Source organism: Sparus aurata, chromosome 12 (assembly GCF_900880675.1).
Source record: "Sparus aurata chromosome 12, fSpaAur1.1, whole genome shotgun sequence".
Classification (NCBI taxonomy): domain Eukaryota; kingdom Metazoa; phylum Chordata; class Actinopteri; order Spariformes; family Sparidae; genus Sparus; species Sparus aurata.
In genome coordinates this window covers 29,020,859-29,033,582 of record NC_044198.1, presented here as the reverse complement: position 1 = coordinate 29,033,582, position 12,724 = coordinate 29,020,859, and the positions used below count along the sequence as shown (strand labels likewise).

The following is a 12,724-nucleotide window of genomic DNA, read 5'->3' as shown; positions in this document are numbered from 1 at the left end:
TAACTGTTTATATAAAAGCAGGACAGGAGGAGCGATAATAAGTGGGACACATGAGAGCAATTAACTCGACTTTTTAATCATCATGTTAACAAATATGGACAAATCAGCATGAAGAAAGACACATAAACATATTTTGACATCTTCTCAAGGGGAAATTGTTCACATTCAGCATCAGCTCATCATTTCTCCTGTGTATATTGATACTCTGAGGATTCTTCAAGTAGCTCATTTAAAGTTAAAGTTCTGCAATTATGCATAAAACACCTCCAACATGTTTTGGAAATACAAGGCTACTCGCCTGACTGTGTCATCAAATGTCTCGTCAATGCAGACCGATCAAACAAACTTTCCCCAGGCAACATTATGGTTTCTCACTTGTGTGAGTTCTCATGTGAGCTGTTAAGTTACCGGTTCGATTAAAAGTCTTCCCACATGTGTTGCAAGAATACGGTTTCTCACCTGTGTGGATTCTTACGTGTGTTTTTAAGTCACCACAAGACCTGAAAGTCTTCCCACATGTGTTGCAAGAATACGGTTTCTCACCTGTGTGGATTCTCATGTGATAAGTTAATTCAGCACGATGCCTGAAAGCCTTCCCACAAATTACACAGGTAAAAGGTTTCTCACCTGTGTGGATTCTCATGTGTGTTTTTAAGTAACCACAAGAGCTGAAAGTCTTCCCACATGTTTGGCAAGTAAATGGCCTCTCACCTGTGTGGAGTCGTATGTGGACTGTTAAGTGTGCACGATGGCTGAAAGATTTCCCACATGTTTTGCAAGTAAACGGTTTCTCACCTGTGTGAGTTCTCATGTGACCTGTTAAGGCACCACCTTGCTTGAAAGTCTTCCCACATGTTTGGCAAGCATACGGCCTCTCACCTGTGTGGACTCTCATGTGATCTTTCAAACTCTTTGAAAATCGGAAAGCTTTCCCACATGTTTTGCAAGTAAACGGTTTCTCACCTGTGTGGATTCTCATGTGGACTGTCATGTTCTCATATCGGCTGAAAGCTTTCCCACATGTTTTGCAGGAAAACATCTTTTCACCTGTGTGGATTCTTAGGTGTGAATTCAACTGGGACTTAAACTTAAAAGTCTTTCCACATGTGTCACAGTTGAAAGACTTTTCATCTGGGTGAGTGATATGTTGAATGTCTGATGAGGTAGAGTTTTTATTTTTTCTGTGACATCTTTTCTTTTTCTTCTGCTCTCCATCTCCAGCTGATCCTGAGTCTCCATGTTTTCCTCCTTTCTGGTCTGGGCTCTCAGCTACATGAGAGTTGTTAGAGAGGAGCTGGTGGTCACTTGTTGGTTCTGCTTCACTGTGGTCACTTTCCTCATAAGCTGGAGTCAACATGACGGTATCCGTCTCCACCTTCAGTACAAGCTGCTCTCCCTCCCGACTGGTGCAGAGTTCCTCCTGTTCCTCTTTAATCTCTGGAGGCTCTGGGTCCTCTTGGTCCAGACTGGAGTTCCTCTCCTGGTTACAGAGCTGCTGGTCAGCCAGAACCTCCTCCTCCTTACAGACATGTTGCTGTGGGAGCTCTGGAGGGACACACAACAAAAGACAGACAATATTTAATCAACCAATCAACCTTTATTTATCCTCCAGAGATCATTGAGAGGCAACCCTCATTTACAAGGGCACCGAGGCCCACAGAACAAAGGCCGAATAACAACAAGTAGAAATACTCAGAAAGTTTCAATAGCTTCCAGGTCATGTGACCCACTGACTCCAAACCGATGCCACATTGTATTAATACACTGGGTGATTAAGAAAGGTGTTACTTGTTTTCTTTACTCCATCCCGTCTTTAAATTTGGCTTTTAAAATCCTCTGTGAGAAATGTTTTTAACAAGTTCAGAAATGTTAGACCGATCAGAGTATGTTTTCCTCTAGGTCTTGCAAAGGAATAGCTTCTCACCACATGTTGCTGTGGGAGCTCTGGAGGGACACACAACGAAAGACAGAGAATTAATAATATAAACTCACACACGCCCGACCGATTTATCGGCCGATATTAGGCATTTTCCAAACTATCGGTATCAGCATTTATAATGGTCGATAAATGAATATTAAAAAACGGACAAAACAGCCTTTAACCATGTTATGAGCATCCACCAGAGAGCACTCTACAACAGGTCGAGTCTATAGCTTAAATTGGGGGTCTGTCTTGGTCCATCAATTTGATGCCTCGAAAGGTTACACTTATTTCTACCTACATTGCTGTAAATCCAAGTTGTCTATGTGCCGGCAATTGCATGAGATGGGTGGAGGTGTCGATGACCTTCATTGTTGTGCGTATCCACAGCCTGGGTGTTTTAAAACCAGGAAACAGCTGATCACAGCAGTCAGTCCATCACTTCATCCGCAGACGTCAAGATGACTAAGTTTCAGTCCCCAGAGGTCGATCAAGTGATCAAGATCTGATAATGCTGCTGGTGATTAGCTGTAACATTACACGTGATTGCAGCATGCAGAAAAAATACAGACGTTGTTATCACAGACGTTTTGTGGTTACGCCCACAGACGGGGTTCACAGGTATCTGTGTTGTGAACTGTAGTTTTGTGTGTCACTGAACTGGTTAAAAATGCCACCGAGGTCAAAAGCGTGACTCCATTTTAGCAAGGTTGATGCCAGTTGCAATACAGTTCCAGTTCTGATGCAATACATGCAAAAATGTCATTGTTGCTAAGGCTGGCAACACGACTAATTTGATGAAGCACCTGACTGTGCATGGAATCAATTTAAGAGCAGAAAGTTGCTCAGTGTTTGACTACAAGAAGAGCGAACCACAGCCATCATTCTCTCAGCATTTAAGTCCCCAGGTTGAGGTTACAGAGCCTGAGCGGCCTGATTCAAGATGTCCACCACCGTACTCCAGTGTGTAACGTTACCTAAAGTGTATAGCTTTATTTTATGGCTATATAGCTAGCTAAATCAAAAGCTTACTAGAGGTTGACAGTAACAGATACAGCTTAGCTTGTAGGGTCGGCTGGTTAAACAGCTCACCTTACGTTCACTGGTTTGTCTAGCTTCTCCTCACAGTTAGACACCATCAGCCAGGAGTGGGCTTGTCTGTGTCCTCAGAAAGCAGACATGTTGATTTTTCTGAAGAAAAACTGCAAAGGTCCTCACTATGTAGCAGTGAGCATTAGACATTGACTTGTCACTTGTTTGCAAGTGTTCTTTTACACTGGAAATTATTCGTTGTTGTATTTTTTCTGTAAAAAAGTTGGTTGCAGTGGAAAAATACTAAAGCTGAAAAGTAAAACTCAAGATTTGTACTGTAATGTGTTATGTCATTTTCTTTTTGTTAGACTTGATATTATAAAATTGGTTATAAAAAAGTATCATTCAGGAACCGGTATTGAAGTGAAAGCATTGGTATTAGTACCAGTATCAAACATTTTTAAATTATAACCAGCCCTAGATACAAGGTGGGAAAACAAGATCAAGAGTGTGGAGCCCCTGAGGTATCAGGCAGCTGCAGTGAGGGAGGCACTGATGGAGGTGAGGGACAAAACCGAAGACCCTGTAACAAAGATCGAGGCTCAATCTCTGTAAGAGGAGGTGGGGTCATACCGCTTCACCATTTGTTCAGTGGTGTGGTATGACCTGTTGTGCGAGATACAGCATGTGAGCACGCAGATGCAGACTCCTAGTAGGCATGTTGACGTTGCGGTCAATCTCCTCAACAAAACCAAGAGAGGTCTCCGCATTTACAGGGCAACAGGCTTTATGGCTGCACAAATGGCAGCCAAAGATATCTGTGAACAAATGAATGTGGAGGCTGTCTTAAGACAAAAGCAGCACTTCTCCTATGAAGCATTTGATGAGCCCTTGACGGATGCTTTGAAGAAACTGGAGGTGACATTTTTCAATGCAGTCGTTGTTGCTGCAACATCAGCCATTCAGGAAAGATTTTCCACAATGGAAAAAGTGGGAGAGAAGTTTGGAGTGTTGCCACATTTCCAAAGTCTCACAGATGAGGAGTTGACAGAACAATGTGTGACCCTACTACACTGCACTTTAAGGGACAATCTGACTTGGATGGCAGAGAGCTTGCACAGGAGCTGAAGAACTTGCCTGACTTGCCATCAAAGACCATATCCTTGCTTGAGCTGCTGACATTTGTCCAAGAAGGGGAGCTTTCTGAAACATGAGTATAGTGGCGCTGAACTAGCGGTATAGCTGCGCAGCGCCGCTGTTCCACCATCTGGGGAGAACCCTGTTGTTGAAGCAGAGAGGAGCTTTTCAAAGCTGAAGTTCATCAAAACATACCTCAGGTCAACCATGTCATCAGTATCAATCTTACAGTTGCTGTGCAGATTTCATATGATGATTTGATTGATGACTTTGCATCAAGAAGGGCAAGAAGAGTCAGGCTATAGATGGCAGTTGTGCTATTTTTTTTGTGGAACAATCAATAAACTTGCTGTGATCTGCACACTGCAGAAAAGAGTTTTTATTTCACCGAAGCACCTCAAGCACTAACCATCATCTCAACGCAAAGCATGTATGTGTCAGGGCTTCAACCTCAGGTGCAACGTCTGGCTGGTGGCAGACCACCCTCACCGAACACAGGGAATTAAGTAAGTCTACCTCTGTAGACAGAGTGATATCGTCAAGGACATGAGCTGCAGTGAAGTTGTGAAAGTTGCACCTCATGACGTGTTCTGCAAGCCACCGTCAAGAGGCATAGGATTGACTAAAATCCACAAAATCTATGGGTACATTCAGCTTTACATTGAGAAAATGTTAACCAGTTAGTTTGCCTCAGCAACTGGCTAGAAGAAGAACAGGGAAAAGGGCAACATTTAATTATGTGAAAGTGCAGTTGTTAGTTGAATTAAAAAGAAAAAAGGTTCTTCCAACCCATACTTGCTAAAACGTGTTTTTAAAGAAAATAGGGTAATGGTTAAGAATGTACTGTATTGTTAAGAATGAAGGTTATCTTTGAGTTTGATTTAAAAAATTAACTTATTGTTCAATCTCAGTAATAACATAATTTGGATTTGTTATAAATAAAAAGCAAATGTTACACATGATATCTGCCTCCTGTCATTTATCTTTCCATTAACACAAAATACAGACAAAATGTGAAATCTTCGGTCATATTTAGGAATGTTGATTATTCGTTATTAACTCACAGATAACCCTATGATTAAACAGATAACATTTTTTAATCGTTTAACAGCCCAGGTTCTCTTGTTTCCTCCACCATCAAAAACATGTACATGAGGTCGATTCTCCAGTCTGTATCCTTGTCTGGGCACTGGCTAACACCTGGAGTTGGTTCTTGGGCCTGACACGTGCTGCCCACTGCTGCCTCAGGATGGGTTGAATGCAGAGTTCCAACTTCACCTTATTGTATATTGTATGATACAGGATCGAGTAAATACTGAGAGAGTAAAAACAGTCCAACAACAGGCTGGTAAAAAAAAAAAAAAAAGCTAAAGCCATATAAAGAAGTTGGGTTGGGAGATAAATCATGAAGTTCAATAAAATAAAACTGATAAAACTTTGCAGTGAAGCCAGCTGATTTAATAAATATAATAATTTAAAACTCTGAGGCAAGATAAAACGACACCTCGTGTTGGCAGAGACATAGATTACTGTCTGACTCAAACAAAAAGAATTGTGTTGAAGTTAAATATGATACTGAATTGTTTTCATATAACTTTCCTCTTTTGAGGTGAAATGTGATTGTGTGTGATTCTGAAATGACTTCATTAAATGACCTGAATTAATTGTGCAGGTCATGTGACTCATTGACTCCAAACCGATGCCGAATTGTATTAATACACTGGGTGATTAGGACACACCTTGTTATATGGACTTTATTGCTCCTCATATCTGTCATTAATGTTTTTAATGTAAAATATATTTTTCCCCAATAGCTTCCATCTCATCTGACCCACTGACTCCAAATCAGTGCCGAAATGTCTTCCTAACAGGTTGAATGAGACACACCTCTTTCTGTTGAGTTTTAGTGCTCCTCACATGTTTCGGAACGTTTTGTGTGTAAAATCATCATTTTCTGAGCGGAGTTTCGCCGCGGTCTTCTATAGAACGGAGCCCAGCCGTGCAGCGGACACTCAGAACCTCCGGAGTCCCGGAGTGGAATGAACCAAAACGAGGGAAACACTCGTATGTTCGCTCCATGTAGTGAAACGTGGCTGCGATGCATATGTCCCCCTCTGTGGCCACTCCAGGGCTCTGAACATTAGTGTTATTAAAATAAGAAACTTTTACTCACCTATCCTGTGTAACTTTACTTGGGGTTTCCAGCAGATATCCAGCATGACGCGCTGCCGATCGATCTCTTCCTCGTACTGGACGATAGTTGTTTTAAAAACTCTGAATATTTCTTCAGCAGCAGCAGTTAGTCGCTCGTTGACAAACTCTCTCAAACTCTCAACTGAACTCATTGTTCTTTAATTACTCATTCAATAATGAGCTGCGCTGTGACTCAGTACCGTCTTCACTTCATTCATTACACACAGCCAGCTAATGCTGCTAGCTGCTACTGTTTACTTCCGCTGGGTGTCACGCTCTAAAGCTCCGACAGGGGAAGTGCGGAGGCTTTTAGTTCCGCTTCAGACTGAAAACATTTAATCCAGAACGTGTTTAAAACATATCTGACTACAGTTTTAAACTTGAATAAAATTATTAGGTCGACAAATGTTCTCCAGTTGCTAAGCAGACTCAAAAAGACATTTAATCATACTTATTTATAAACACCTTTTTTATACTTTTTGTTTGTCTGCTTCTTGTATTAAGGTGTAGATCTACTTTGCCTAATTCCACAAAGAAATGTGGGACTCTTTTCTAAACTGCTTCTTTGAACTAACAGCTAACTGTTTGGTTACATACATGGAAGCTACTGTAAAAACTACAAGTATTTCACATAAATGTTTACATAAAAGCAGGACACGAGCGATAAGTGAGACACACGTGACTGATTAACTGGACTTTTTAATCATCATGTTAACAAATATGGACAAATCAGCATGAAGAAAGACACATAAACATATTTTGACATCTTCTCAAGGGGAAATTGATCACATTCAGCGTCAGCTCATCATTTCTCCTGTGTATATTGATCCTCTGAGGATTCTTCAAGTAGGTCATTTAAAGTTAAAGTTCTGCAATTATGCATGAAACACTAGAACTGAACCACCTCCAACATATTTTGGAAATACAAGGCTACTCGCCTGTACGTGTCATCAAATGTCTCGTCAGAGCAGACTGATCAGACAAACTTTCCCCAGGCAAAACTACGGCTTCTCACTTGTGTGAGTTCTCATGTGACGTTTTACGTTACAAAGATGCCTGAAAGCTCTCCCACATGTTTGGCAAGTAAATGGTTTCTCACCTGTGTGGATTCTCATGTGTATCTTCAATTCAACATGAGACTTGAAATCTTTCCCACATGTTTCACAAGAATATGGCTTCTCTTCCGTGTGAGTTCTCATGTGAACTATTAAGTTACTGGTTTTACTAAAAGTCTTCCCACATGTTTGGCAAGAATACGGTTTCTCACCTGTGTGGATTCTCATGTGAGCTGTTAAGGTACTGTCATGCGTGAAAGCTTTCCCACATGTTTTGCAAGTGAACGGTTTCTCACCTGTGTGAGTTCTCATGTGCCTTTTCAAACCACCTGAATCACGGAATGTTTTCCCACATGTTTGGCAAGGATATGGTTTCTCACCCGTGTGGACTTTCATGTGAACTGTTAAGTTACCTTTTACCATGAAAGTCTTCCCACATGTTTGGCAAGAATATGGTTTCTCACCAGTGTGAGTTCTCATGTGACAAGTCAATCGAGTACGAAGCCTGAAAGCCTCCCCACAAATTCCACAGTTAAAAGGTTACTCACCTGTGTGGATTCTCATGTGTTCTGCTATGTGTGTATGTTGTCTGAAAGCTTTTCCACATGTTTTGCAAGTAAATGGTTTCTCACCTGTGTGAGTTTTCATGTGGAATGTTAAGGATCTGTTTAGCCTGTAATTCTTTCCACATGTCTTGCAAGAATACGGCTTCTCACCTGTGTGAATTCTCAGGTGGCCTACCAAGCGTGTACGTCTGCTGAAAGCTTTCCCACACGTGTTGCAAGAAAAGGGCCTCTCACCCGTGTGGACTCTCATGTGAATTGTTAATTCATTAGGTTTCCTGAAATCTTTACCACATGTTTTGCAAGAATACGGTTTCTCGCCCGTGTGGATTCTCAGGTGTGAATTCAAGCGGGACGTAAACTTAAAAGTCTTTCCACACGTGTCACAGTTGAAGGACTTTTCACCTGGGTGAGTGTTATGTTGAATGTCTGATGAGTTTTTTGCATAATCACTGTGACTTTTGCTTCTGTGATGTCTATTCTGTTGATTCGGCTCTCCATCTCCAGCTGATCCTGAGTCTCCATGTTGTCCTCCTTTCTGGTCTGGGCTCTCAGCTACATGAGAGTTGTTAGAGAGGAGCTGGTGGTCACTTGTTGGTTCTGCTTCACTGTGGTCACTTTCCTCATAAGCTGGAGTCAACATGACGGTATCCGTCTCCACCTTCAGTACAAGCTGCTCTCCCTCCCGACTGGTGCAGAGTTCCTCCTGTTCCTCTTTAATCTCTGGAGGCTCTGGGTCCTCTTGGTCCAGACTGGAGTTCCTCTCCTGGTTACAGAGCTGCTGGTCAGCCAGAACCTCCTCCTCCTTACAGACATGTTGCTGTGGGAGCTCTGGAGGGACACACAACAAAAGACAGACAATATTTAATCAACCAATCAACCTTTATTTATCCTCCAGAGATCATTGAGAGGCAACCCTCATTTACAAGGGCATCGAGGCCCACAGAACAAAGGCCGAATAACAACAAGTAGAAATACTCAGAAAGTTTCAATAGCTTCCAGGTCATGTGACCCACTGACTCCAAACTGATGCTGAATTGTATTAATACACTGGATGACTAGGACACACCTTGTAATATAGACTTTACCGCTCCTAATATTTGTCATTAATGTTGTTAAGTGAAATGTCATTTTCCCAATAGCTTCCATCTCATCTGACCCACTGACTCCAAATCAGTGCCGAAATGTCTTCCTAACAGGTTGAATGAGACACACCTCTTTCTGTTGAGTTTTAGTGCTCCTCACATGTTTCGGAACGTTTTGTGTGTAAAATCATCATTTTCTGAGCGGAGTTTCGCCGCGGTCTTCTATAGAACGGAGCCCAGCCGTGCAGCGGACACTCAGAACCTCCGGAGTCCCGGAGTGGAATGAACCAAAACGAGGGAAACACTCGTATGTTCGCTCCATGTAGTGAAACGTGGCTGCGATGCATATGTCCCCCTCTGTGGCCACTCCAGGGCTCTGAACATTGGTGTTATTAAAATAAGAAACTTTTACTCACCTATCCTGTGTAACTTTACTTGGGGTTTCCAGCAGATATCCAGCATGACGCGCTGCCGATCGATCTCTTCCTCGTACTGGACGATAGTTGTTTTAAAAACTCTGAATATTTCTTCAGCAGCAGCAGTTAGTCGCTCGTTGACAAACTCTCTCAAACTCTCAACTGAACTCATTGTTCTTTAATTACTCATTCAATAATGAGCTGCGCTGTGACTCAGTACCGTCTTCACTTCATTCATTACACACAGCCAGCTAATGCTGCTAGCTGCTACTGTTTACTTCTGTTACCTCGTGAGTGATCTGAAGATCAGACAGAGCCGCTACAAACCACGCCCCCTACAAACCACGCCCATACGACACTACGGTGGCTGTGGAGGTCCAGAGCACTTAGAAGGCAAACAGAAAGGAAACAATTTCAACAACTTTAACGGTTGATTCACAACAATAAATGTCTTTCAATGCAAACAATGCGCCTGAAACCATAGATTAATACAAAAATACAAAGTAATGTACTCAGAAAGATTATATAGGACTGACAAAAAATATATGTGCACAAGATTATTCTAAACCCTAATAAAATAAAATATTTACAACAATAATAATTTAGTAGTAGTTATTTCGATTAAAATAGGTTGTTTCCACTGGCCGTTTTGTCAAGAGCCACACTGTCACAGAGCTTGGTCTCCTACATCAGATGCCATAAATATCACTCTAAGGTGGTGATTTCTTCTGGGTCAACAGAAAAGGTTGCTCGCCCTTTGACACAAACAAAATGTATTTATTTATTTATGAATATGACCATACACAGGTCTTTAAAATATGTACCTTAAAACACAAAAGTTGAGACTAATGAAACAGCCAGCAGCAACTTTTATCGGCAATAAAATAAAACATTCTTATCTTACATATTCATATATATTTATACTAGACTTGAGACTTTTTTTTTTATTCATCCGACATAGATAATACAGCCTCTTCAAAAACTCCTCAGAGTCCAGAGCTTTTCTGAGTTTTTCAGCATGGTTTCTAGTTGCTGTTTTTCTTAAAATACATATTTTTGCTTTTGAGGTATCTTGATGGCAACACATTTTGATTTTTGAATTTACTAAGGGTAGATTAAATGATGACTAATTGTTTCTCCTCATGTGAGTTAACAAATGCAGACAGAGTAAGCTCACAGCCCCAGGGGTCCTAAAGTAGTTTTTCAACGGATGAAGGCCAAAGGTTAGCAGACGGAAGGCCATCATAAAGTACTAAAAAACTGAGGTTGGCCCCGCCAAATGGTGGGAGATGCCCAAACGTGTATGTTCCCCTAGAGGGGTGGGGAACCCATTTGGGTCATTTTTGGGACAAGCCCTACAGTTGACCGCAGCCAGGTCAGATGAGTTAGGGGAGAAGAGTAGAGAAACAGGTCAACTCCTCTTTTAGGCTATTGGATAATATGCCAAAATGACCAATTAGAAGAAGTGGGTGTTTACTGGGAAAGGGACTCTAAAGGCCGGTGCAGGGAAAGAAACGGGGGGTGGCACTTGGAAAACCTCCTAAGAGAAGAAGCTGAGGTTTTGAGGGAGCAGAGGGCAGAGCATTTTGGCATTGTTTTGTCCACAGATTTGATAATATCAGAATGTGGCCACTTCTGATCAGGATTCAAGGCGCTAGATTTTGTCTCAATAAAGATTGCTTCTTCATTCCACCCGCCTTGACTCCACAGACTCCTTTTATGATCAAACTACATGCCGACACCTTAAAGAAGGGAAGCCCAGAAACCACACTTTCTTCTAGCCTCTTTGTCGTTTTCCTTAGTAAAAATATCATTTTTAGTAAAACTATTATTTTAAATAAATAAATTAAAACCCTCAAATTTGGCTTCATCAATATTAGATCACTGTCAACCAAAGCCTTACTGATTAATAATTTGATCACTGAGCATAAGCTGGACATGATTTGCTTATGTGAAACATGGCTGAAACCTGATACCTTTCTGCCATTAAATGAAGCCTCTCCTCCTGACTATAACTACAGCCATGATGCTCGGCCTCTAAACAGGGGGGAGGTGTTGCTTTACTCTAAAATTCTATTCTCAACCTAAGCTCCAACCAGGATATTAAATTTACTTCATTTGAGGCTCTGGTTTTAAAACCATCCTCATCAATTAGTAACAGCCTTGTCCAGGGAACAGGCTTTCACCTGGTTGTACTGTACAGACCTCCATGGCCTTACTCCCAATTCCTAGAAGAATTTGGTGAATTTATTGCAGATCTTGTGACTCGTTCAGATAAAATCCTAATCATTGGGGATTTCAATATTCACTTAAATAAGCCCTCTGACCCTCTAGGGAAAGCTTTTTTGAGACTTCTTGATATTTCCAACTTTACTCAGCTTGTCCATGAACCCACTCATTCCAGTGGAAACACTGTCGGACCACTTTCTCATCACATTTGAAGCGTCACTAGCCTGTCCCTATGTCAATGACTCAAATGTTTTTACTTCTCGTCGTATCAGCCCGGCAATCACAGCGACGCTCAGTGATAAAGTGCCTGGGGTCCTGGCTCCTCTTGCGACTGTGACAATACCTGTGGAAAGCCTCACAAATGACGTGAACTCAGTACTTGTTTCGCTCCTCGATTCTGTGGCATCGGTCTCTACCAGGACAAGGCGACCAAAGAAATCTACTCCCTGGTTTACAGACGAAACCCGAGATCTCAAGCAGGCCTGCAGGAAAATGGAACGAGCATGGCGTAAATCTAAACTGGAGGTTTTTCATCTTGCCTGGCATGATAGTGTACTAAACTATAAGCGTGCTCTAAATACTGCTAGAACTGCATATTTCTCCAGCCTAATAAACAATAATAAACACAATCCTAGATTTCTCTTTAACACTGTGGCTAAACTTACTCAAAAGCCACAGTCGGTGAGCTGTGCAAATGATTTCTTAGATTTCTTTTGCAATAAAATCGATGAGATCAGATTTAAATTAACTCATCTCTGGCCTCCTCGTCAAACTCTGCCAAAAAATCGTCTGCTGCCTATTCTCAGTTAGTCTCAGCTCTAAGCACTTTTGAAAATATCTCCCTTGAGATACTGTCTAAAATTGTCTCATCCTCTAAACCAACTACCTGCATCCTGGACCCCTTTCCGGCAAAACTGTTTAAAGAACTATGGCCAGCACTGGGACCTACGATGTTAAATATTGTTAACTCATCTCTCATGACTGGTGTTGTCCCTTCTAGTTTTAAGTCTGCTGTGGTTAAGCCTCTACTTAAGAAACCACATCTCGACCCAGGGTCACTAAATAACTATCGACCAGTATCCAACCTTCCCTT

The 12,724-nt window shown here is 41.6% G+C and overlaps 1 protein-coding gene across 1 annotated transcript; it reads right to left on the bottom strand.

Annotated features, from left to right (window-relative positions):
* Positions 1-6,964: 6,964 nt before the first annotated feature.
* On the bottom strand, positions 6,965-7,950 carry LOC115592712 (zinc finger protein 2 homolog). Its single transcript, XM_030435768.1, has one exon. The coding sequence runs from the start codon at positions 7,816-7,818 to the stop codon at positions 7,285-7,287; it is 534 nt and encodes a 177-aa protein (XP_030291628.1). The 5' UTR covers positions 7,819-7,950; the 3' UTR covers positions 6,965-7,284.
* Between the last annotated feature and the right edge of the window lie 4,774 nt (positions 7,951-12,724).